At 41.9% G+C, this 21,319-nt stretch overlaps 3 protein-coding genes across 3 annotated transcripts; 2 read left to right on the plus strand and 1 right to left on the minus strand.

Annotated features, from left to right (window-relative positions):
* The first annotated feature begins 1,118 nt into the window (after nt 1–1,118).
* si:ch211-191d15.2 (leucine-rich repeat-containing protein 24) lies at nt 1,119–2,616 on the plus strand. The gene has a single exon (XM_065962136.1). It carries the CDS (start codon nt 1,222–1,224, stop codon nt 2,614–2,616), a length of 1,395 nt encoding a protein of 464 aa, XP_065818208.1. The 5' UTR covers nt 1,119–1,221.
* A 21-nt stretch (nt 2,617–2,637) lies between these two features.
* Nucleotides 2,638–5,943, minus strand: iscua (iron-sulfur cluster assembly enzyme a). The gene is made up of 5 exons (XM_020643277.3): nt 5,785–5,943; nt 5,482–5,595; nt 5,290–5,400; nt 5,115–5,193; nt 2,638–3,207 (listed from the first exon to the last, which is right to left on the minus strand). Exons 1-5 carry the CDS (start codon nt 5,884–5,886, stop codon nt 3,116–3,118), a joined length of 498 nt encoding a protein of 165 aa, XP_020498933.1. The 5' UTR covers nt 5,887–5,943; the 3' UTR covers nt 2,638–3,115.
* A 1,990-nt stretch (nt 5,944–7,933) lies between these two features.
* On the plus strand, nt 7,934–18,379 carry sart3 (spliceosome associated factor 3, U4/U6 recycling protein). Its single transcript, XM_020643265.3, has 19 exons — nt 7,934–8,149; nt 10,094–10,220; nt 10,305–10,409; nt 10,505–10,689; nt 11,208–11,313; nt 12,236–12,360; nt 12,463–12,618; nt 12,753–12,891; nt 13,268–13,375; nt 13,486–13,563; nt 13,660–13,718; nt 14,480–14,589; nt 14,686–14,798; nt 14,894–14,970; nt 15,142–15,313; nt 15,466–15,923; nt 17,153–17,305; nt 17,399–17,586; nt 17,893–18,379. Exons 1-19 carry the CDS (start codon nt 7,952–7,954, stop codon nt 18,065–18,067), a joined length of 2,832 nt encoding a protein of 943 aa, XP_020498921.2. The 5' UTR covers nt 7,934–7,951; the 3' UTR covers nt 18,068–18,379.
* Nucleotides 18,380–21,319: the final 2,940 nt, after the last annotated feature.

The raw sequence follows: 21,319 nt of genomic DNA on the forward strand, positions 1-21,319 counted from the left end.
ATTCTTTGTTAGTAGATTATTTATAACATAACGGTGATGAACACTAGTTGCAGGGGCCCCCTTTGAGTTCTGGCCTGGGGCCTCATGGACTCTATGATGATGCGGGTTGGTGGGTGTGTTGATGTGCAGGAGTTCAGAGGTTTTGGATGATCTTAAAGGTGACGAGCAGAATCTACTGATGAGTTCAAGAAGTGAAAAGCCTTTGTGTCACACAGCAGGAGAAATAATAACCATCAATGACGTCATTAATTAGACCTTATTAACCCTTTATGGACCGTGCTTCATTTCAAACAGTACCTGTTTATCTGGGATCTAAAGTCAAGCCGAACATCTTAATATACAACCCTGAATTCAAAAAGGTTGTGACTTGAATAAGAAGAGAATGTGACAATGTGATAAACATTGAAACCTCATATTTTGATTATAAATCGCACAAAGACGACAAAATCAAACGTCAAAACTGAGAAATGTTATAGTTTTTGGAAAATGATACGCCCGGGTCGAATTTGATCCTGACAACAAACTGTTTCACAAAAAAAATGTGAGTGCAAAAAGACAGTGGAAAAGTCTTGAAATGCTTAAAAAAAAAAACACACACTTGATGGACCTTTTATCTGTTCGTAAGGTAACTAAGATGTTTTGGGTTCTTTAGCCAACACGTTCCATCTCTGCAGTGTTTACTTATGTTTTTATGAAGGAAAGAACCTGTACGAGCATCTCAGGTTTATGGTTATGAGTCATCACTTTTCATTTAGATTTCAGTCGTCCTTTAATGAGATGAGATGAGATTCAACTTTATTGTCATTACACATATACAAGTATAGAGTAACGAAATGAGGTTTGGCATCTCACCAGAAGTGCAAATAAGCAGAAAGTGCAAGAGTCTGTGCTATGTACAGTAATTACAAAATTTACAGATGTAGACAAAAAAGAGTGAATTATTAGGTATATCTGGATGGCTGGTTTAATGGGATGCTATAAATATAAATAAATGCTATAAATAAGTAATGCTACAAAATAAGTGTATTTTTAGGATTATAATATACAGATTAAGGTGCAGTGAGCATGCTATACTAGTTTACAGATAATATAAATGATAATATAATGAGCCTCTAAACTTTATTATATCTGCATCTCAAGACGAACTTCCAGAGCATCAAGTGAGGCCTCCACGTCTTCTGATCTGATCTGTTTCTCCTCCTTTGTTCCCAGCACTGAGTCATGCTTTGGTGCAGACGTGGCGTCCTCCTGGTTCTCTGCGTCTGTCCTCTAACCTGCCTCCTCCTGATGTCTCCTTGTCCTCCCGGCTGCTGCTGTCCCCGCGCAGGATTTCTGGTTTTGTGCGAGTCCCTGGGTCTCCGGTCCCTCCCTCGCTCGGTCCCTCTCAGCACCTCGGCTCTGTCTGTCGCCAGGAACCAGCTCTGCAACGTGGACCACCTGCTGCGGCGCTTCTCCGGCCTGCAGGAGCTCAGCCTCAGTCACAACCTTCTGCCCCGCTTCCCTCGCGGCCTCCCTCCCAGTCTGGAGTCTCTGCTGCTGCAAGAGAACCGCATCACTTACATCACCTCGGGGGCCCTGAGACAACTGGGGAACCTGACCCGCCTGGATCTGGAGGACAACCGCATCCGCGCCATCCAGCCCGGAGCGCTGGAAGGTCTGAACAAGCTGCAGGTCCTGACCTTAAAGGGGAACAAACTGACAACCCTCCCTCTGAATCTCCCTCCGTCTCTGACCCACTTAGATCTCTCTGCAAACTGCATCTCCGTCCTGGACCTGCCCTCGCTGTCCCCTCTGGTCAACCTGCAGGTCCTCAACATCAACAGCAACTGCCTGCGCTCAGTCCCGGAGAGCGCCTTCGACCGCCTGCCTCGTCTCAGATCGGTGGACCTCGCGGGCAACCTGTGGGCGTGCGAGTGTGACATTCTGTATCTGTACCGCTGGCTGCTGAACGGAAGGATGAAGATGGCGACAGATCTGGTGTGCAGCGAGCCCGTCCACCTCGCTCACCGTCTGCTCCTGAACCTCTCCGTCGTCGCCATCTGTCCACGAGTCCTCCTGACGCCCAATGAGAGGACGCAGCAGCTGCACACAAACTCCTCTGCTTCAGGCGGAAAGCGAGAGACTGCAAAACCAAACTCATTTGGAAGCAACTTTTCAGAGCAAATATCAAAAGAAAACACTTCACTAACGTTTTTAAAAGACGCTCCCCGGACGCGTGTTTTACTCGACCACTTCTCTTTAGAGACCCTCACCTATGACGAGTGTGTGTCCCTGAATGAAACACAACCAGTCAGCCCTCCTCTTTTAAAAACCACCTCTTCTCTCCCTGACGAGGAGCAGAAATACAGAGACAACATCACAGCTCGGTACCCTCCGAACAACGCGACCTCCGCAGAAGAAACGCTGCCTTTGCGTTCCACAAACAGAGACGCTCTCTGGCCCACTCCCAACACACAGCTCCTCACACAACAAGAAGACTCTGCAGTCATCATCGCTCTGCTCGCCGTGCTGTGCGTGTTAGTGTCTCTCGTAATGCTCGCGGTGCTGCTCGTCCTGAAGAAGGTCCTCCTGCAGAGACGGAGGGTGGCGCCGCTGGACGCAGGGTCGGGTGGATGACATCAGCAAGACACGTTCAAAGAGTTTTTAAATGTTTAATTCAAGAATATTCTGTATCAGGCTTTTGTTTGTGAACTTTTATCAGAGCTGCATTTTCATACAGAATCCTCCACGAGGGAGCAGAGATGTTACACAACAAGCCAAATAAAAAACCTGAATGCCAAAAGAAACAGAAAGCAAAAACACACACTGACTAATTCTTTCTGATTTATAATGCGTCTGTTGTTTAATGAGCGGAAAAACAAAAAATTCAAGGTTTGTAATGTGATAAAATATTCCTCATTTCATTGCAACTCCAAAACCAGCGTCAATAAAGAGAAGATGACGTGATGAAAAATTAAACTCTCACCCCCCCAGACTTATAACAATTCTCTAAATAACTTGGTTTGTAAAGGGTTAACTCCCAAACACAGGATGTAGTCGGTAACCAATCTTCCAAACAGCATTGCAGTGATGGATCACATCATGAGGCTGACTCAGCTTGTTACATAAAAACACATTAATTTGTAGCTTTTGCCCGGTCCTCCTTCTTGTCCTGCTGTTTAATTCTGTAGTCTGACAGCGCTGCTTTGATGGCGTCTTCTGCGAGCACTGAGAGAGAAAAGGGGTGAGAAAGGTTTAAGGAGGAGGATGAAATAGATTTTAATTTAAGAAATGTGCAGAAAGGTTGGTGGTTGGTTTTGTGAGAAAAAAAAAACAAACAAAAAAAAAAACTTATATCTAATCTAAACAAAACACCAAAAGGCCCCTGATGCACCGTGAGGATGAATGCATGGATGAGGCGTGTTTGTCGCTGCGGCAGAGTTTTAAATCTGATGCGAGCAGCAACTGGGGGTCGCCTCATGAAAATATGTGAAGAAATACATAAAGACACCATGCTGTTTCTATTAGGGGAGGTTGTATGTTTCCTCTTCAACTTTATGTAGCATTTGATCACAAATTAGTAATTCACTAACCTCGCTTCCCCGCAGTTCCCATTTAGTAAAATGGACCCGAGCTTGTTCATTTGTTTTCAAGTCTTCTGATGACTCAAATCACTTTTAGACCTCAGGTCACACCAACACATTCACACACTGATGGTAGAGACTGATATGTGAAGTGACCATCAGAAATAACTCATCCGTTCATACGCTGTCGATGAAGCAGCGGGAGCAGCGTGTGGTTAAGTGTCTTGCAGGAGCTGGGGAATCAAACGGCTGACTCTCTCACACACACACACACACTGTCCTCTCTTTAATGCACACCGCTGTGTGTCCCGCCTCGTTCTCTCTCCTAAATGTTTCTTCTCCCATGTTTCATAAAGTTGCCCAAAAACACAACTCCTATTTTAAATACGTTTTTAAAACGTTCCTAATCCCACAGATTTACGAACAGACTTAAGAGCGGTCATCTCTCTCTTTGATTCACCTGCAGAGCACGAGTGTGTCTGCAGAGTAGAGAGTGGGTCCAGACCGTCCACTTGTTTATTGATCTTACACAGATTTTAAAATGTTGCACTGATAACCGTTATCTTCAAACAGGCCTCATCAACCCGCCTCACTTGTTTATTAACTTGACCCACTTTGCTCTGGACGATCAGCTGTGAGTGACAGCCGGCCTCCGTCATGAGCGGCTCACTAAAAGTGATGCCTCTATTGTTGTGAAATAAGTGTTTAAAAGTCTGGAGACCCCTGGTGTGATATGATCCCACCTTTCTCAGGAGTGTTTCAAATAAAAAAGATCAAAACAGTACTAACAAATGACAAACTAAATGATTAATTCATCTGCTCACATGGGAGATTTGAATTTATTTGGACAATGTCATCACCCTCGCTATTAAACCCAAATGAAGGATTATCATTGTGGATGATGGTGATAAATCCTCTCGTATAGGGCTTTCACACTTAAAGAAATCTCCTCAATATCTCCTCATATTTCCAGGAGGAGCTGCATGTGTGAATGCAAACAGCCAAATTTGTCACTTGGACTTTACCCTGAGTTTCTCCTGCCAGACCCCTCGTGTTTTTTTTCTGCAGAAAGTCTGATGTGAGAACGCAGCAGGATATTCACCTGGAGCGAGTGGGAGCGGGTGGTGACGTTTAAACCCTCCTGTGAGGTCGAGTGTGAACAGTCAGGACGGGAGAACTTCATGAGCCGCTCTGCTGAAATGTCCTAGATATTTTCAGGAGTGCATGTATGAAAACGGCTGTGGTCATCATTTTTAAAGGCGTTCGCACATCAAACTATTTCATTAAGTCGGTGCAGAGGACGTAGGATTATATATATATATAATCTTGAGAAGAGAAAATCCTGCACACTACTCTCAGCATCAACATTTATCAGAAAAAGCCACAATCAGTCCCTCTGGATCTTTGTCAGAGACCACACATGACAAAGGTCCAAAGGGACTGAAACGTCGTGGCTTCTTTATGTGATCTTTGTCAAGCAGCAGAGATGATGTTCTGGTTGTGTTTTTGGGGGTTTTTGACATCTTTAAAATCATTTTGTTTTCAACTTACTGGAGCAGTGCAGCTTGACCGGAGGAAGGCAGAGCTCTTTGGCGATGTCTGTGTTCCTGATCTTCAGCGCTTCATCCACCTACAGCGTGACAGCAGACTCATCAAGTTACTGGACAACAAAAAGCAGAAGTTGTCCCACCAGTGTCCGCCTTTCCTTCCCATGTTGTCAACTCACCGACTTCCCCTTCACCCACTCTGTGGCAAGAGAACTGGAGGCGATGGCTGATCCACAGCCAAACGTCTTGAACTTTGCGTCGACTATCTTTCCATTGTCATCTACCTGGATCTGAAAAACAACACTGGAGTCAAACACCTGGTTGTGCAACATAAGGCAGAGAGTCATGACTGTTGTTGACCTCCAGCTTACCTGTAGTTTCATGACATCTCCACAGGCTGGTGCGCCCACTAACCCAGTCCCCACATTCCTGCTGCTTTTGTCTAAAGAGCCCACGTTTCTTGGGTTTTCATAGTGGTCCACCACCTGAAAGACAGAAACAGACAATTACCTTTTATCGCTTTATTGAATGTGGTCACGGCGGGTTGAAAACATAAAACAGTAGTTACACCTCCTGACAGACAACATGCGAAGCTAATGCTAACTATATTAAAACTCTTTACATGTTAGCTCGTTTTTAAAACGAGTTGACAGTTTAAAAGGACAATTATTTACCTTTTCGTGATATGAGCAGAGCGCGTTTAGCTGAGGGCTGAACAACCTTCTGCTGAACAACATCAGCGAGGACGCAGAGTTTCGTAAGGAGACCATCGCCATGTTCGGGTTCAGACTGCGACGACGAGCGGAAATCAACGAGTCCACCCGAGTGAGGACGAAGACCTTTTATTGACAAACAAGTGAAGGGGGAAGGCTGTACGGAGGAAAGAGCCCCTTCTAGCGGCTGACTGGATCCCTTACACGTTGTGCTATTGTATGGAGGACGAGATCTGACAGAAGTATAAATAAATAAATAAATACTGGAATAAATAAATAAATGCGTGAATAAATAAATGTAAACTGGTAAATAAATGGGACATAAATAATTAAATGTCTTCAATTTTTTTCTACATTTATTTATTTCTACATGTATTTATTTCCACATTTATTTATTTCCACATTTACTCATTTCTATGTTCATTTATTTCTACATGTATTTATTTCCACATTTACTCATTTCTATGTTCATTTATTTCTACATGTATTTATTTCCACATTTATTTATTTATACATTTATTTATTTCTACATGTATTTATTTCCACATTTATTTATTTCTACATTTATTTATTTCCACATGTATTTATTTCTACATGTATTTATTTCCACATTTACTCATTTCTATGTTCATTTATTTCTACATGTATTTATTTCCACATGTATTTATTTATACATTTATTTATTTCTACATGTATTTATTTCCACATTTATTTATTTCTACATTTATTTATTTCTACATGTATTTATTTCCACATGTATTTATTTCTACATTTATTTATTTCCACATGTATTTATTTCTACATTTATTTATTTCCACATTTACTCATTTCTATGTTCATTTATTTCTACATGTATTTATTTCCACATTTATTTATTTCTACATTTATTTATTTTTACATGTATTTATTTCTACATTTATTTATTTTTACATGTATTTATTTCTACATTTATTTATTTCTACATGTATTTATTTCTACATTTATTTATTTCTACATGTATTTATTTCCACATTTACTCATTTCTACGTTCATTTATTTCTACATGTATTTATTTCCACATTTATTTATTTCTACATTTATTTATTTTTACATGTATTTATTTCTACATGTATTTATTTCCACATTTATTTATTTCTACATTTATTTATTTCTACATGTATTTATTTCCACATTTACTCATTTCTACGTTCATTTATTTCTGCATGTATTTATTTCCACATTTATTTATTTCTACATGTATTTATTTCCACATGTATTTATTTCTACATTTATTTATTTCCACATTTACTCATTTCTACATTTATTTATTTCTACATGTATTTATTTCCACATGTATTTATTTCCATATTTATTTATTTCCACATTTACTCATTTCTACATTTATTTATTTCTACATTTCAGTGTCCGTGAGGTAGGAGGGACTAACGTCAGTCTCATTCAGGATTGGTCAACTGAGCGATCCAGTCAGATTTATTCCGAGCGAGACTTTCTGTTGACATAAAGCAGACTAGCATGGCTTCAACCGAGAGACTGCTGGCAGACCTTCTGCGGGAAGTTGCTGACCAGCTTGAGAACTGTGAGTTTATTTTGAGTATGCCGTTAGATAATATAACTAACAGCAGTCATTTTGCCAGTGCCAGCAGTCTCCCGGTTGAAGTGGAAATAAATAAATGTATAAATGAATAAATGTAGAAATTAGTGAATGTGGAAATAAATAAATATGGAAATAAATACATGTAGAAATAAATACATGTGGAAATAAATACATGTAGAAATAAATAAATGTAGAAATGAGTAAATGTGGAAATAAATAAATGTATAAATAAATAAATATGGAAATAAATAAATGTATAAACAAATAAATGTGGAAATAAATAAATGTATAAATAAATTTAAGGCATTTAATTATTTATGTCCCATTTATTTACCAGTTTTTATTTATTTATTCACGCATTTAATTATTTATTTATTTATTTATTCCAGTATTTATTTATAAATGTATTTATTTATTTATTCATACTTCTGTCAGATCTCGTCCTCCATACTGTCCCCGTGTGAGCAGGCTCCACCTCTCGCGACACTCCCCCGGGTTTGTTAGCTTGTTACCAGGCAGACAGAACTTTCCAACATGGCGGCGTCGAGCAACGCAGAGCAAACGCAGTTGCAGGACATGGACGAGGAAGATGCGGGGATGGAGGAGAGGGAGATGGACTCGGACGAAGGGGAGGAGGACGGCATGGGAGAAGAAAATTCAGACGACGAAGAGGACGACTCGTCTGAAGATGAGAAAGAAAACGAAGCTGAAATCCAGCGTTTAGAGGAGCAGGTAATTAACCGAGCTTATTAACACAAGCTAACATTAGCCGAGGAGCTAACGAGAATGAATGGGTGGGAAACACTGTCAGATACACTGACGTTTGAGTTTCTCTGCCATTCTTTTGTTTAATTTACTCAGGTTGTGAGGTTATTAATTTGTTATAGTAATATTTAAACGAGTGCGTGTGCTACGACATCATTTTCGTAGCTATCATGATTAGCTGTGATGCTAATGGTGTGTTCAGGCGCCGTTTTTAAACTCCGCTTTCTGAGAACCTGCAAACAAAAGTACACAAATAAAAGTACACAGCCTGATCTTTACTGTGTTTTAAGTATGATATATTTGATTTATAACCACTCATAACAAAGTCCATAATGATACTGAGACGTTACCTGTGTTACACTTCAGTGGTTAAGGTTGTACGATACCTTTCACACCACGTGTTTTTTTGTTTTGCATTCATTCATTTATTTTTTATTTTTTGAAAAATATAACAACAAAAAACAAGCAACCCACATAAAACAAAAAAAACCCACACACGCAAACCCAAAACAAAACAGACCAAAACAAAAAAAGTGACACACACACATCACCAAGGACATAACCATGATGTCATTTCAGTGTTTACAAACATCCCCTAATAATTATATATTTCATTAAATTAAGATATCACCACATTTTCTCTTGCCAACCTGTATCTAAACATCCTCCATCACTGTGTTGCCATGGAAACCATCTGTCAAGAAATTTTGCATTTTGCAGTCTTACTTTGAAAGTTATCTTTTCCATTATGTAAATTTCTTTGACAACTAATTTCCAAGACTCGTGGGGGGGGGGTTCACAACTTTTACATTAAAAAAAAAAATATATATATAAAAGTTGTGAAACTGATTTAAGAAAAGGGAGAGTTTTTGAGTGACGATCCGCCGCCAGCACCGAACTCGACAGTAAACACAGTTTCAGGTGCACTAAAAAGACTAAATAGAGACAGAAACGTAAGTCTGAAAGTGGGGGGGAGGAGGGGGGGTGGGGTCTCTCTTAAGCCAGTTCAATGTTATTGCCTTCTTGGCTGCTACGAGAAGTATATGTAATAAATAAATCTTGTTTCTGCTTTTCATGGTTTCTGAGACAGCCCCGAGGATGGCCAGTAGAGTTTTTAAACGATACAATCTCCTTTATTGAAAGTGTCGAACAGTACTGAAGCTTTGGAATAAAAAAATACATATATTTAATAAGACAAGACAGGTGCATAAGAAATGAATGAAGAAAACTTGTTGGCAATGTTTTTGTGCTACTTATGCTGCTTTCATGTGCTCCTTGGAAATCAGTTGTCTAATTGAGTAATTATGAGTTATGAGCACATGATGAATCCCCTCCGAAAGTCCTAATTACTAGTGGGACATTGACACAAATGACGTTGGTACCTGAGTTTCCGAGTTGTGATGTTTCAGGTCAGCAAAAATGAAGGAAATCTTGGAAGCTGTCAACAATTGATAATAAAACATGCAAATGTATATCAGTATTTTTCTCATAGTAGCTAGCATTAATTTTTTGTTGTAGTTTTAGTGTATGTATGTTTTATGTATTAGCAAGCAAGTACATTTTGAACTATAAAGCATACCAGGCAGGCAAGTATTTTTACATCGATAACAAAGTTTCCCGGCGGCGTTGCAACTGAATCTCTGCTCAGGTTGACAAAATGTTATACTTTTCTAAACCTCGTGTTTTAAATATGAAACTCTCTCCGACTCCGTTATTGTGATTATCATTTGTATCAGAAGATCAATCGTTTCTTTAACCACTAACTGCTGCAGAAGTTTGGACCTGTAGTTTTTTGTCGCCCTGATAAAGAAACTGGTTTTAGTTTTGTGTCACTGCTTAGTAAAAACATCAGTTCATGAGGATTTATTAAATCGTGTCTTACCTACGTTTCATCTTCTTGGTATTTTCCAGCTGTCGATCAATGCCTTTGATTACAACTGCCACGTGGATCTCATCAAACTTCTGAAGCAGGAGGGCGAGCTTCTGCGTCTGCGAAAGGCGAGGCAGAAGATGAGTGAGCTGTTCCCGCTCACCGAAGGTTGGTGCAGCTCTTACACAGTTTTACGGTAATTAAAGATCTGCGATATGTAGAGCCTCAAGCACATGCTGTCTAATCCCTCAGAGATCTGGCTGGATTGGCTGAAAGACGAGATCCGCCTGAGTGAAGAGGAGCCAAACCGGGAGAAAGTTTATGAACTCTTTGAGAAAGCTGTGAAAGACTACATCTGTGAGTGCATCGTTTCATTTTTCTCTCGCCTTGTTTGATTTGATTTGTCATCGTCCCGTTACAGCATTGTAACATTTTTATCTCCTCCCACTCAGGTCCAGACATTTGGCTGGAGTATGCTCAGTATTCAATCGGTGGCATGGGCTCCCCGGGGGGAATCGACAAAGTGAGAGCCATCTTTGAGCGAGCTGTGACAGCTGTGGGGCTTCACATGACCAAGGGACAGTTTGTGTGGGAGGCGTACAGGGAGTTTGAAAACGCCATCCTGTCCACACTACAGGTCAGTGTTTCCCGTCACTAGGAGAGACGTTATTCTTTTTTAATCTGATGTTTGTTTACGTGTGTCAGAGAGACTTTTTGAGATTGTATATGTAGAGAAACATGTTCTGTTTACACGTGCACGAAGCTCCTAAAATGTCCTGAATTTTTCGGGCTAAGCTGCACGTGTTGCTGCAGATGGCCGAATGTTTCACCCTGACTTTATCCAAACTTTTTCCTGCGGGCTCCTTGGTGAAACTTCCACAGTCGTACGGTTTAAACCGGTCTTAAAAGAGCAGCTCAGGAGGATTTCAGGGGAATGCTGTCCTGAACTTTCTTAGACATTTTTTAGGGGTGCATGTGTGAAATGGATAATTGATAGATTGTAGTTTGAGGGAATTACTCTGTCCCTTCATCAGGTTAATAATAAAGACACCTTGAAATGAAAATCCACTCACTGAACTCAGAATAAATGCAAATATATAAGACGCTGAATTTGAATGTTCTGACTTAATTGTCCCGGCTGTGTTTTCCTCTCAGCCTCCCCCTGGCAGGATCCCCAGCCGCGAGGAGAAAGAGCTGCTGAACGCTCAGCTCGGGAGAATCCATACTCTGTTTCGCCGCCAGCTGGCCATTCCCTTAATGGGTGAGTGTGACGCCACTTCTGTCCAGACGGCCTGCTCTGAAGCGGGCGGGAGACCTGTTGTGAGGGACCATATGTCCACCTTATTCAAAAAGATAAAATACCTTGAGGGATTAGTGTGAAATAATAATTAGTTTTCCAAATCAAGTTACTCCTACTGTGTGTGGTCTGACCGAGCAATCTGATTGGACGAGACATATTACTTGAGTGCTGTATCACTCCGCCTCAGCCGGATCACCTGAATACAGTCGGTGAATAGAACAGCAGACAGTTTTGTCTTTTATCAATCAACCTCACTGGTTTCACGATCAATTCAAACAAATGTACATAATTCAAAGTAGTCAGTAAATGGTAACCATGGAAACAAACTAGTAGAAAGAGTGCAGGAGGATGTTGGGGTTGCTTGGCAACAGTCACATTTCAGTTTCGATGTTGGAGAAACAAAATCTTCTGATTGAATGTGTCTTGTACTTCTATTTTGGCGTTCATATGATTGTTGTGTCAAAGTAATGTCACACTCGAGGTCATGATGTCATCACTGGAGCCCTATTCAGACCGCCGCTTACGCCCCCTGTGATGTCCCACCTTCAATCTGAATGTGGCAGAGGTGTAATCGGGGCGTCAGGGACGTCGGGTGGTATTAGTGTCAGATCACCTGGCTGAAGGTTGGGGGAGCTGGGTCTACCCGAGAGTCTGGCTTCTGCTGCCGGGACAAGACTGGGACACTAATATTGCGCTGTCGCTGGATCAATAAAAATGTACTAAGATACTATGATGATGGCTGACCTTGGTTACGGCAACACTCAACAGCACTGCAGGGCTGATATTCAGAACGACATCACTTCCTTTTTGATTTATTATTTCTGAACTATCCATGAAAAGTGCCTTAAAATATTTGACTGAAATGTGTGCTGTTGCTTTGTAGAGATGGAGGCGACCTATGCAGAGTATGAGGAGTGGTCAGAAGACGGCGTGCCTGAGACGGCCGCACATCAGTACAAAAAGGCTTCGCTGCAGATGGCAAAGTGCAAACCCTTCGAGGACTCTCTGGTAACTCTTTTAAACGTCTTGTTGCAGTTTTCCCACGTTGATGAATTTAACCAGCGGGCTCAGTTCATCGGTGTGTAACTCACACATGTGGTCTTCTTTCAGCTGGTAGCAGAAACTCCTAAGCTGGCGGAGTATCAGGCCTACCTCGACTTTGAACTGAAGGAGGGCGATCCAGCTCGGGTCCAGATCACCTTTGAGCGGACTATGGCGGAGAACTGCCTGGTACCAGACATGTGGGCGAAGTACAACAATTATCTGGTGAGTGCTGCTCGGTGTTAGTCGTCACTCTGTCCTTAAAGGGGTAGAAATATAAACATCTTTAAAGTAAAACATCTTTAGGATCATTCTGACCATCTTGTTTTTTTTCCCCCCTCACTCTCTCTCTTCTGCAGGATCGTCAGCTGAAGATTAAAGACTTGGTTCTCTCCACTCATGAGCGAGCTGTCAGGAACTGTCCCTGGACCATGGGCCTGTGGAAGAGCTACCTGCTGGCTCTGGAGAGGCACGGAGCGGACCACCACACAGTTTCAGGTAACACGTTGCAGCTGGTTCATTCAAGACTCACATACAGTTATCAGGCTAACTAGGGTTAGCACAGAGCAGCCAAATAGAAATATATCTTTATTATAGAAGTTATTTTTGCTCCTCAGCGAGCCATGACAGTTTCTGTGGATTTTGAAGGCATCTCTTTGCATCTTTGCATGTATTCAGGATACACACATTGCTACAATTTTAATTTCATGTAGTTCTGAAGTATTTTCAGGTTCTTCAGTATTTGTGACTTTGACATGCAAAGATGCAAAACTAAGAATGTTTGATGCCGAACCTTTTGAATTCCTCATACTACGATTCTCCTTCATCTCTGACCCCGAGTCTCTTTTGATACTTATGATTGTCCTCCTCACAGATGTGTTCGAAAAGGCGCTGAATGCGGGTTTCATTCAAGCGACAGATTATGTAGAAATCTGGCAGGCGTTCCTGGACTACCTGAGGAGACGTGTGGATTTCAGTAAAGGTGAGAGCACCTCTGTATTTCTGTGTGTGTGTGTGTGTGTGTGTGTGTTTGTGTAAATAAAGGGCCTCCAATTTGGAACCTTGCTGACGCTCTTTTCCCCTTTTTTGCAGAATCAAGTAAAGAGTTGGAGGAGCTGCGGGGAGCGTTCTCTCGCTCTTTAGACTACATGAAGCAGGACGTTGAAGAGAGTAGGTGGACTGAGGTCTCATTGAGGTCTGGATGTTTTGGGGGGATTTCGCTTCGTTTGGCGTTCAGATCATTCATTGTGTTTTTCTTCACTGCAGGGTTCGGTGAAAGTGGAGATCCTTCTTGTCTTATAATGCAGAACTGGGCCAGGATAGAGGTAAGCACTGTTACTATGACGACCATTTGTAGAGAGAGTTGTGTCCGTTGTGTTGAATTTTTGTTAACCATTTATAGAATGTAGTTTTGTGTGTGTTTTTATTCTATCTTAAGCAGGAGGTTATATTTGTTTGTTTGAGCAGCAGCAGACATTTTGAATCGAAAGACAAAGATATTTAGTTTGTCCATTTAAATCAACTTTGAACAAAGTTAGAATATGACACAGTAATGCCCCTCCTCCCCGATGTTCCTAGAAGCCACAGGGCTGAAAGAAAACAATTATTTCAGGCAAAAATTGTGGAAAAAAAGTGTCATTGACTATTTAAGGAACCACAGGTACCTCAATATTTGTCAGAAAGATTCACATTTTGAAGAACTTGAGTGAAAGTGAAGAATGTCTCCTGTAAAATAATACAAAACACAATATGATTAAATATTAAGAAATGTTCTGAGCATGAGCCTAAACCAAGATATACACCAGCGTCTAAAATGTGTCCCCTAGTTGGGGCGAGGGGGGCGGGGTGGTTTACATCCTGGGCTGGTTACTGTGACACAGTTGCCCCTCAGGAAAGTTTATCATATCATATAATTTTCCCAGAGTGTTGAGGCTGAAGACGGTTAAAGTTCGATCATACAATTAAAGAAAAGTAATTATTTGATCTCCATGATGAGTGTTTAAAAGGCTAAAAGGAAAGTATAAAAATGGTCTCTTACTATTAAACTTTCAATGTTAAACATTTAATTTTCTGGCCTCCCTGTCAGGCCCTTCACTGCAAGAACATCCAAAAGGCGAGAGAACTGTGGGACAGCATCATGACCAAGGGGAACGCCAAATACGCCAACATGTGGCTGGAGTACTACAACCTGGAGAGGTTTGTCAGTCCACGTCTGAGTCCTTTAAAACCCACCGATTGGACAAAACTCGTCTAAGTTGCCTTTAAAGTTTTACTGATAATTTAACGTTCTAGGTCTTATGGAGACCCCGTTCACTGTCGGAAAGCTCTCCACAGAGCCGTCCAGTGCACCTCCGACTACCCCGAGCACGTGTGTGAAGTCCTGCTGACCTTTGAGAGAGTCGAGGGTGAGTCCAAACACTCTGAGGAGTCAAAGGTTTCACATCAGCGTTAAACTGAATTTGATTAACTACAGCTCGTCTGTGTGTTTGACAATCCTCAGGGTCTCTGGAGGACTGGGACATGGCCGTGCAGAAGACGGAGACTCGGCTGAACCGGGTTAATGAGCAGAGAGCGAAGGTAGGAGCGTACACGCACACACACACACACACACACACACACACACACACACACACACACACACACACACACGCACACACACGCACACACACACACAGCATGTCAGCATTGTACCTGTGAGTGTATTCAGCCGCTTCAGGCTCATGTTCCTCTCTGTTATCCATCTGCTAGGCGGCCGAGAAAGAAGCCAACATGGCTCGCCAAGAGGACGAGAGAAATGATAACAGGCGGAAAGCCAAGTCAGAGAAGAAGGTTCAGAAGAAGTTCCAGAAGGGAAGTCGAGTCGGGGAGAAGAGGAAAGCGGAGCAGGATGATTATCACGACGAGTGGAACGAAGACCCGGGTAAGTTTGTGTGAACGGTGTGGTTAAAAATCTGAGATCGCTGCTTTGAAGAAAAGAGATCTTTATTTTAATAAAGAAGTTTGATTGATTTATTGATTATTTACACACACAGATAGTTTTGATAAATCGTGTTTGTTTCCCTGTGTGAATAGAACAAGCTCCCAAAAGACAAAGAGGAAACAGAGATCAAACTACAGAGGAGTCCATGGAGACGGAGGCGGGTCAGTTCGGGAGGAAACCTCCGCCCGGATATAAACCTGCTCCTCCCGGCGCTAAAAAAGCCCAACACGGCGCTCTGGGAGACGCCCCGAAGAAGAGCGACGACAAGCCGGAGCTCCGCAACGACGACAGCAGCGTGTTCATCAGCAACCTGATGTACACGCTGGAGGAGCCCGAGGAGAAGCTCAGGACGCTGTTTGAGATCTGCGGCCCCATCAAACAGATCCGCCCCGTCTTCGGCACCAAAGGGACGTTCAAAGGATACGGCTACCTTCAGTTTGAGTCTCCGGTGTCCGTGCCCGAAGCGCTGAAGCTGGACAGACGGGAGGTGGAGGGCAGGCCGATGTTTGTGTCGCCCTGTGTCGACAAAAACAAGAACCCGGACTTTAAGGTAAACATGAACACAGAGGACATTTATTTTTATCTGAACCAAAATACTCGATGATTACAATCCAAATGTCCCAGATTTACTATTCAATGGTTTTTAAATGGATTAGTGGTTTATTTTTTCTCTTTATTGATTAGACCTCTGAAGAGAGACAGGAAGTAGAGTGAGGAGATAGTCGGGGTGACATGAAGCAAATGGTGGAGGGTCACAGAGTTAGACCCCGGGCCCCTGACACCCTAGATTAGCCGTTTTATTTAATGGTAAAAAGAACCTAACGTGCACGAGTCTGTAAAGCGGTCTCAGTTTCCGCTGATCCTGGGTCAGTAAAGAGTCCTGAAGCCTTTTTTATTTTAAACCACCGAGCTAAACTGGCGCCCAAAGTTAGCCATTTTAGTAGTTTTCTCAGTCCTTCCGCTTCACCTCATTTGGACCACTGGTTCAGAGGTACATAGATTTTCTCCTCTCAGTAGACATTATTGTTTGATACAGCGGGGAGTAGGTAAAAAAATGTGATGAGTAAAGGCTGTGTCTAAAGATAAACTTATTTATTTGCTTTATGCAAATTCAAGAACACAAGTTTCAAGCCTCCAAGCAAGCAGATAAATGGATGCATCTTTGGGAGCGAGTCTTGGTGCATCATATCAAGTGTTTATTTATGACTCGTCTGAGAAGTGATGTGTATGTGACTTGCTGACTGCAATATATACCATCATGCATTGCAGTTAGTTAGATAGATAGACTTTATTGTAGTTCAAAGCTTTTTGTGAGCGTAGCGTGGACGAGAGGAGCGACTAGCATGAACAGAAAGCACAAATGAGTTCATATTTGGAGACTTTTCTACTGAAATCTATCGTCTGATTTAATCAAAAGTTAAAAGATTCTCAATGGAGTAACATAAGTTTGACACGAGACCAGAGTCTAAGGGCTAAGTTACACGTTTTAGTCACTGTCGACGGCCGGCTAGTGAGGGAGTAGTGTCAGAAATGTTTTTTTATATTGTGCAGATTGAGTTCACTATAGTCCACATATAAGTCCCCATGTAGTGAGTAGGAGTGAGTGTGTGATGTCGGACACAACCAATAAGTCTAGGTCAAAACACATTAACTGGTTTTCTTTCATACTTCAGCTTGTATTGATGGATATGTAAATTCTATGTGGTTTTAAAAGTCTGAAATAATTCTGCTGAAACCTTGAAACTTAACCTCTGACCCTTCCTGTCTCTGTCTCTGTAGGTGTTTAAATACAACATCACCTTGGAGAAACAGAAAATCTTCATCTCTGGGCTGCCGTTCTCCTGCACCAAGGAGCAGCTGGAGGAAGTCTGCAAGAGTCACGGTGTCATCAAAGAAGTTCGTCTGGTCACATATCGCTCAGGAAAACCCAAGGTGAGTCATAGCGAGGAGGAGCCGGCGCCCGGGTGTGAGTCTGAAAAATACTGAGCCGAGTCTGATGTTAACGATTAAACGTTCTCTCTGCAGGGTCTGGCTTACGTGGAGTTTGCAGATGAGGCTCAGGCCTCTCAGGCGGTTTTAAAAATGGACGGCATGGAAATAGAGGGCAACAAGATCACTGTTGCCATTAGCAACCCTCCGCGCAGAAACCTCAGTGATAGACCTGGTTCCAGCAGGGACATGGCAGACTTGATGCCCCGTCAGGCCTATGGATCGTAAGTTAACGAACTAAAGCCATTTTCACACACTGACATGAAGCCTTGTTTTTATTTTTTAAGAGGTATTAAAGGAGCAATATGTAACTCTGACACCTAGTGTTTAAAATGGGTACTGCAGTCCAAAGTCTAAACACTGGAGAGAGCCCCCCGCCCCCGACACCCTGAACATTTAGAGAAGTTTTCAGGAGTTATGTGCATGTGTGAAAAAGCTATAAATCACGCCAACAGTACTGTAGTGAAAGACACGCGTACCATGATGTGTAACTTTACAGAAAGTGAGCTGGTTGTTGTTTCTCTTTCCAGGAGAGGACGAGGACGCACCCAGCTCTCCTTACTCCCCCGCTCGCTGCACAGACAGAGCGCTCCTGTGGGCAAAGTGGAGAACGGGACGACGTCAGGCGGCCAGGCGGCGAATGCAGCCGGAGAGACGAAACCTTTGTCAAACTCGGACTTTGCCAGAATGCTTCTCAGCAAGTGAGAAGGCGAGGGAGAGAGAGGTTTAACCGCCTGCGCACTGAAAGCCATCGTGTGTCCTTACAAATTAGTGTTGGTGATTTTTCTGTGATTGGATATCCGGCTTCCCTTTAATCTCCTTCTCATCGTGTGTTCGGCCCTAATCTCGCCACTTCCTGCCCTCCATTATAAAACATTTCAACCAGGACATTTCATCAGCGTGGCAGGTTGACTTTTATTTCGTTTTCTTTCCAGATGGCCAACAGGCTGTTTTATATTAAAAAAAAAAACAAAGTGTATGATATTTGTGTGTAAATATACTGTACCTAAAATTGTTCGCCTCATGTTGCAAAGTGTCTTCTTCTTCTGTGGTGTCATGTTCAGTAGAGCTGAGAAGACCGTGGGGAAGAGTTTTTTTTTTTTTTTTACAAGAGTCCAAACAGACACATTTGTTTGGAAAGGCTGTGCGTGCGTGCGTGTGTGTGTACACGGTGGCTGAGAAGTTCAAACCACAATTACAAAGTCTGAAACATTTTTTACCAAGGACAGAAAAAACTGACATTTCAGAAAACACATTTTAGACAAGAAAGAATCTGGCCATGAAGCGACTGTACCAAATGCTAAAAGTGACTCAGTGAGGGGTCAAGTAGTTTGTTTTGGCGTCCGTGCAAAATGTGTTGTATGGAGTTTATGCTGAACGAATGTTTTATCCTTTTTCTTGGAACTCCCTTGAGACGGTTAACGCCGTCTCTCCATCAAAACGAACGACCTCACTCGTTCACTCAGTCACACCTGGGTCACATTTGGTACAGTCCCTCTCCGGTGAGATTCTGTTGTCTGTGAAAGTGTTCTGTCACTTATATATTTGTCTTAGTGCTCATCAAAGCGTTTCGCGTCTTGTGAATGTGCTTTAAAAAATTTAAATTCAGTCGCTTGCTGGGAATCTTCCTGAAGATTTCCTGATGTGTTCACACATCGTCTCAACTCAACTTGATGCAGAAATTTGACTCGTGGCTAGCCGGTAAAAGTCGGGCTGAAAAATGCTGCTGTTGGTATTCACACCTGCAGCTCACACTGAACATTTAGAGACATTTTCAGGAGTTAACTTTTAATTTTATTAAAAAAAATGTTTTAATGTAAATTTGTCTGAAGCTTTGCAGAAGTGTTTCACACTCTGTAATTTTGGTTTTTGCTTTCCAGCCACCGCGTGTGTGCGTGTTGAACTTTATTGACAAAAAAAATTCAACTATTTTTTGGGTTTCTCTGATTAATGTGAGGGTTTCTGAAGATGTTCGGCAGCAGGGCTAGCAGTGATTTATTGTTTTCTTTATTTAACTATCATCTCTGATTTAGTGGACTGTTAACTATCGATATTATGCTGCTATAGCGTTGTAGTGTCCTGCTAACAAGTTTGAGTTTCATGGCTTCATCTTATTATAAAATCTGCCCGAATATCAAACTTCTAAACCTTGATATCTGTGGTCGTGTTTTCACATCTGCAGTCTCATCATCTCTCATCTCTGCTGGTACGAGCAGTCTGTTCACGTTAAAAAAAAAAAAAAAACATCCAGTGATGTTAGTTTCCACCAAGCGGTCTGGTTTGGTAACAGTAAACTCTGCTAAACCTCAGAGGTTGTCCATCAGGCCGAGTTACGCGCTGAAAGGAGTTTAAAAAAAAACAGTCTCGCAATGACTCTTAACATCCACAGGATATTCAAACATGGTGATATTTGTGTTTGACCTTTATTATCACTGTTGATCAGGAAATGACTATTCTTTCGACCAATCAACGGACTACAGTGTGTCTAGCTCCGCCCTGTAGGGTCGGATCAGTACGCCCGACACCCTGACAGAAGGGAAGCAGAAAAAGGGATCGGTTATTTTGGTATCCTTAACCAACTTTTGACAGTGGAGACGCCAATGAATGTGAACTGAACCAGACCGTGTGGTGGAAACGGGGCTTAAGAGATTTGGAGAGAAAAGTACCACCCCCACATATTACCTGGTTAAAGTCAAAGAGATACAATAAACAGGAGAGCGCTTGCTTTGGGGTTTGAAAAGTTTCAGAAGTTGATCAATCTGGAAGCCCGAAGCGGATGTGCATCCAGAAGACTTTTTCCCCCCGTGAGAACAAAAACATTTTCTTGAGATCTTCTGTTTCTTAACAACGCTGGTTTTCCCCACGATCATTTTTTGAGCAGTTTTCTTGAGATCTCGACAAATTATCCTTTTATCACAGGAAAGCCAGCGTTGTTGTCTCAAGATAACCTGACAAGTAGTCGAGGACTCTAGAAAAAAAACTAAGTGTACTCGTTATCACCAGAAAACAGAGCTCAGATTCGAACCCGGTTCCTCTGCTCAGAGGACTACAGCCTTTGTACATGGTGGTGTGACTTAACCGCTAGGCCATCAGCATCTGGAACTTTTAAAAAAATATTAAATTGTTCAAAGTCTAAAATAAACAATGCGGTCATCTTTCTGTTCTGCACTAAGATCATTGTTTGGACAATAAAAAAAACATTTGATTGCATCATCTTGGGCCAATGAAATTAAAATCGCCGACTTTTTAAAGTCAACTTTTGATGACCTGCAGAACATTCACTCGAGAAAAAACTTTTTACAACTTAACGAGATATTGATGTTGTTAATAAAGGTCACATATTCTGCACAATAGACTTCACCATGTTTGTCTAACTCTAACGTGTGTCCCTCATCCATCTACAAGCCCCCCAATGATGAGACATTTAAAGGTACAGACACAGAAACAGCCTGTTCTGAGCAGGGCTGAAATAGACATGATCAAATACAGGATCAGAGTGGATTCAGAACAAGAAACTTCACAGACATGTTTTCAGGCGCTCTGAGACTTATTCAAACTGGATGAAGAGGAGGAGAATATGTGACCTTTAAAGCCTCAGTAAGCTCTTCAGTTTTTTATTTTTTATATGATCGACTTCATTCAGCACCATCGTCCGCACGAGAGCAGAGAATCTATGCAGTTTCTCCATTTCAGTCTGCACATGTTAAGAACCAGATCAGTCCTCAACTTTCTGTTTAAATATAAATCTAGAACGTTCAGGATTATACTCAGAAGGTCGCCGTAGTTTGTAATAGATGAACATCTTAAGACAGACGGGATATAAGCTATATGTGTTTCTCTCACCACTGTGGCCTGATCCAAAAAAAAATCAGTTTCCTGTTCGGTGTTAGAGTGCTGTGAGTGAGTCGCTGTTCTGTAGTCAGTGTTTTATGTTTCATGAAGATAACAGTTCTTTTT

This window comes from Labrus bergylta, chromosome 2 (genome assembly GCF_963930695.1).
Source record: "Labrus bergylta chromosome 2, fLabBer1.1, whole genome shotgun sequence".
Taxonomy (NCBI): Eukaryota; Metazoa; Chordata; class Actinopteri; order Labriformes; family Labridae; genus Labrus; species Labrus bergylta.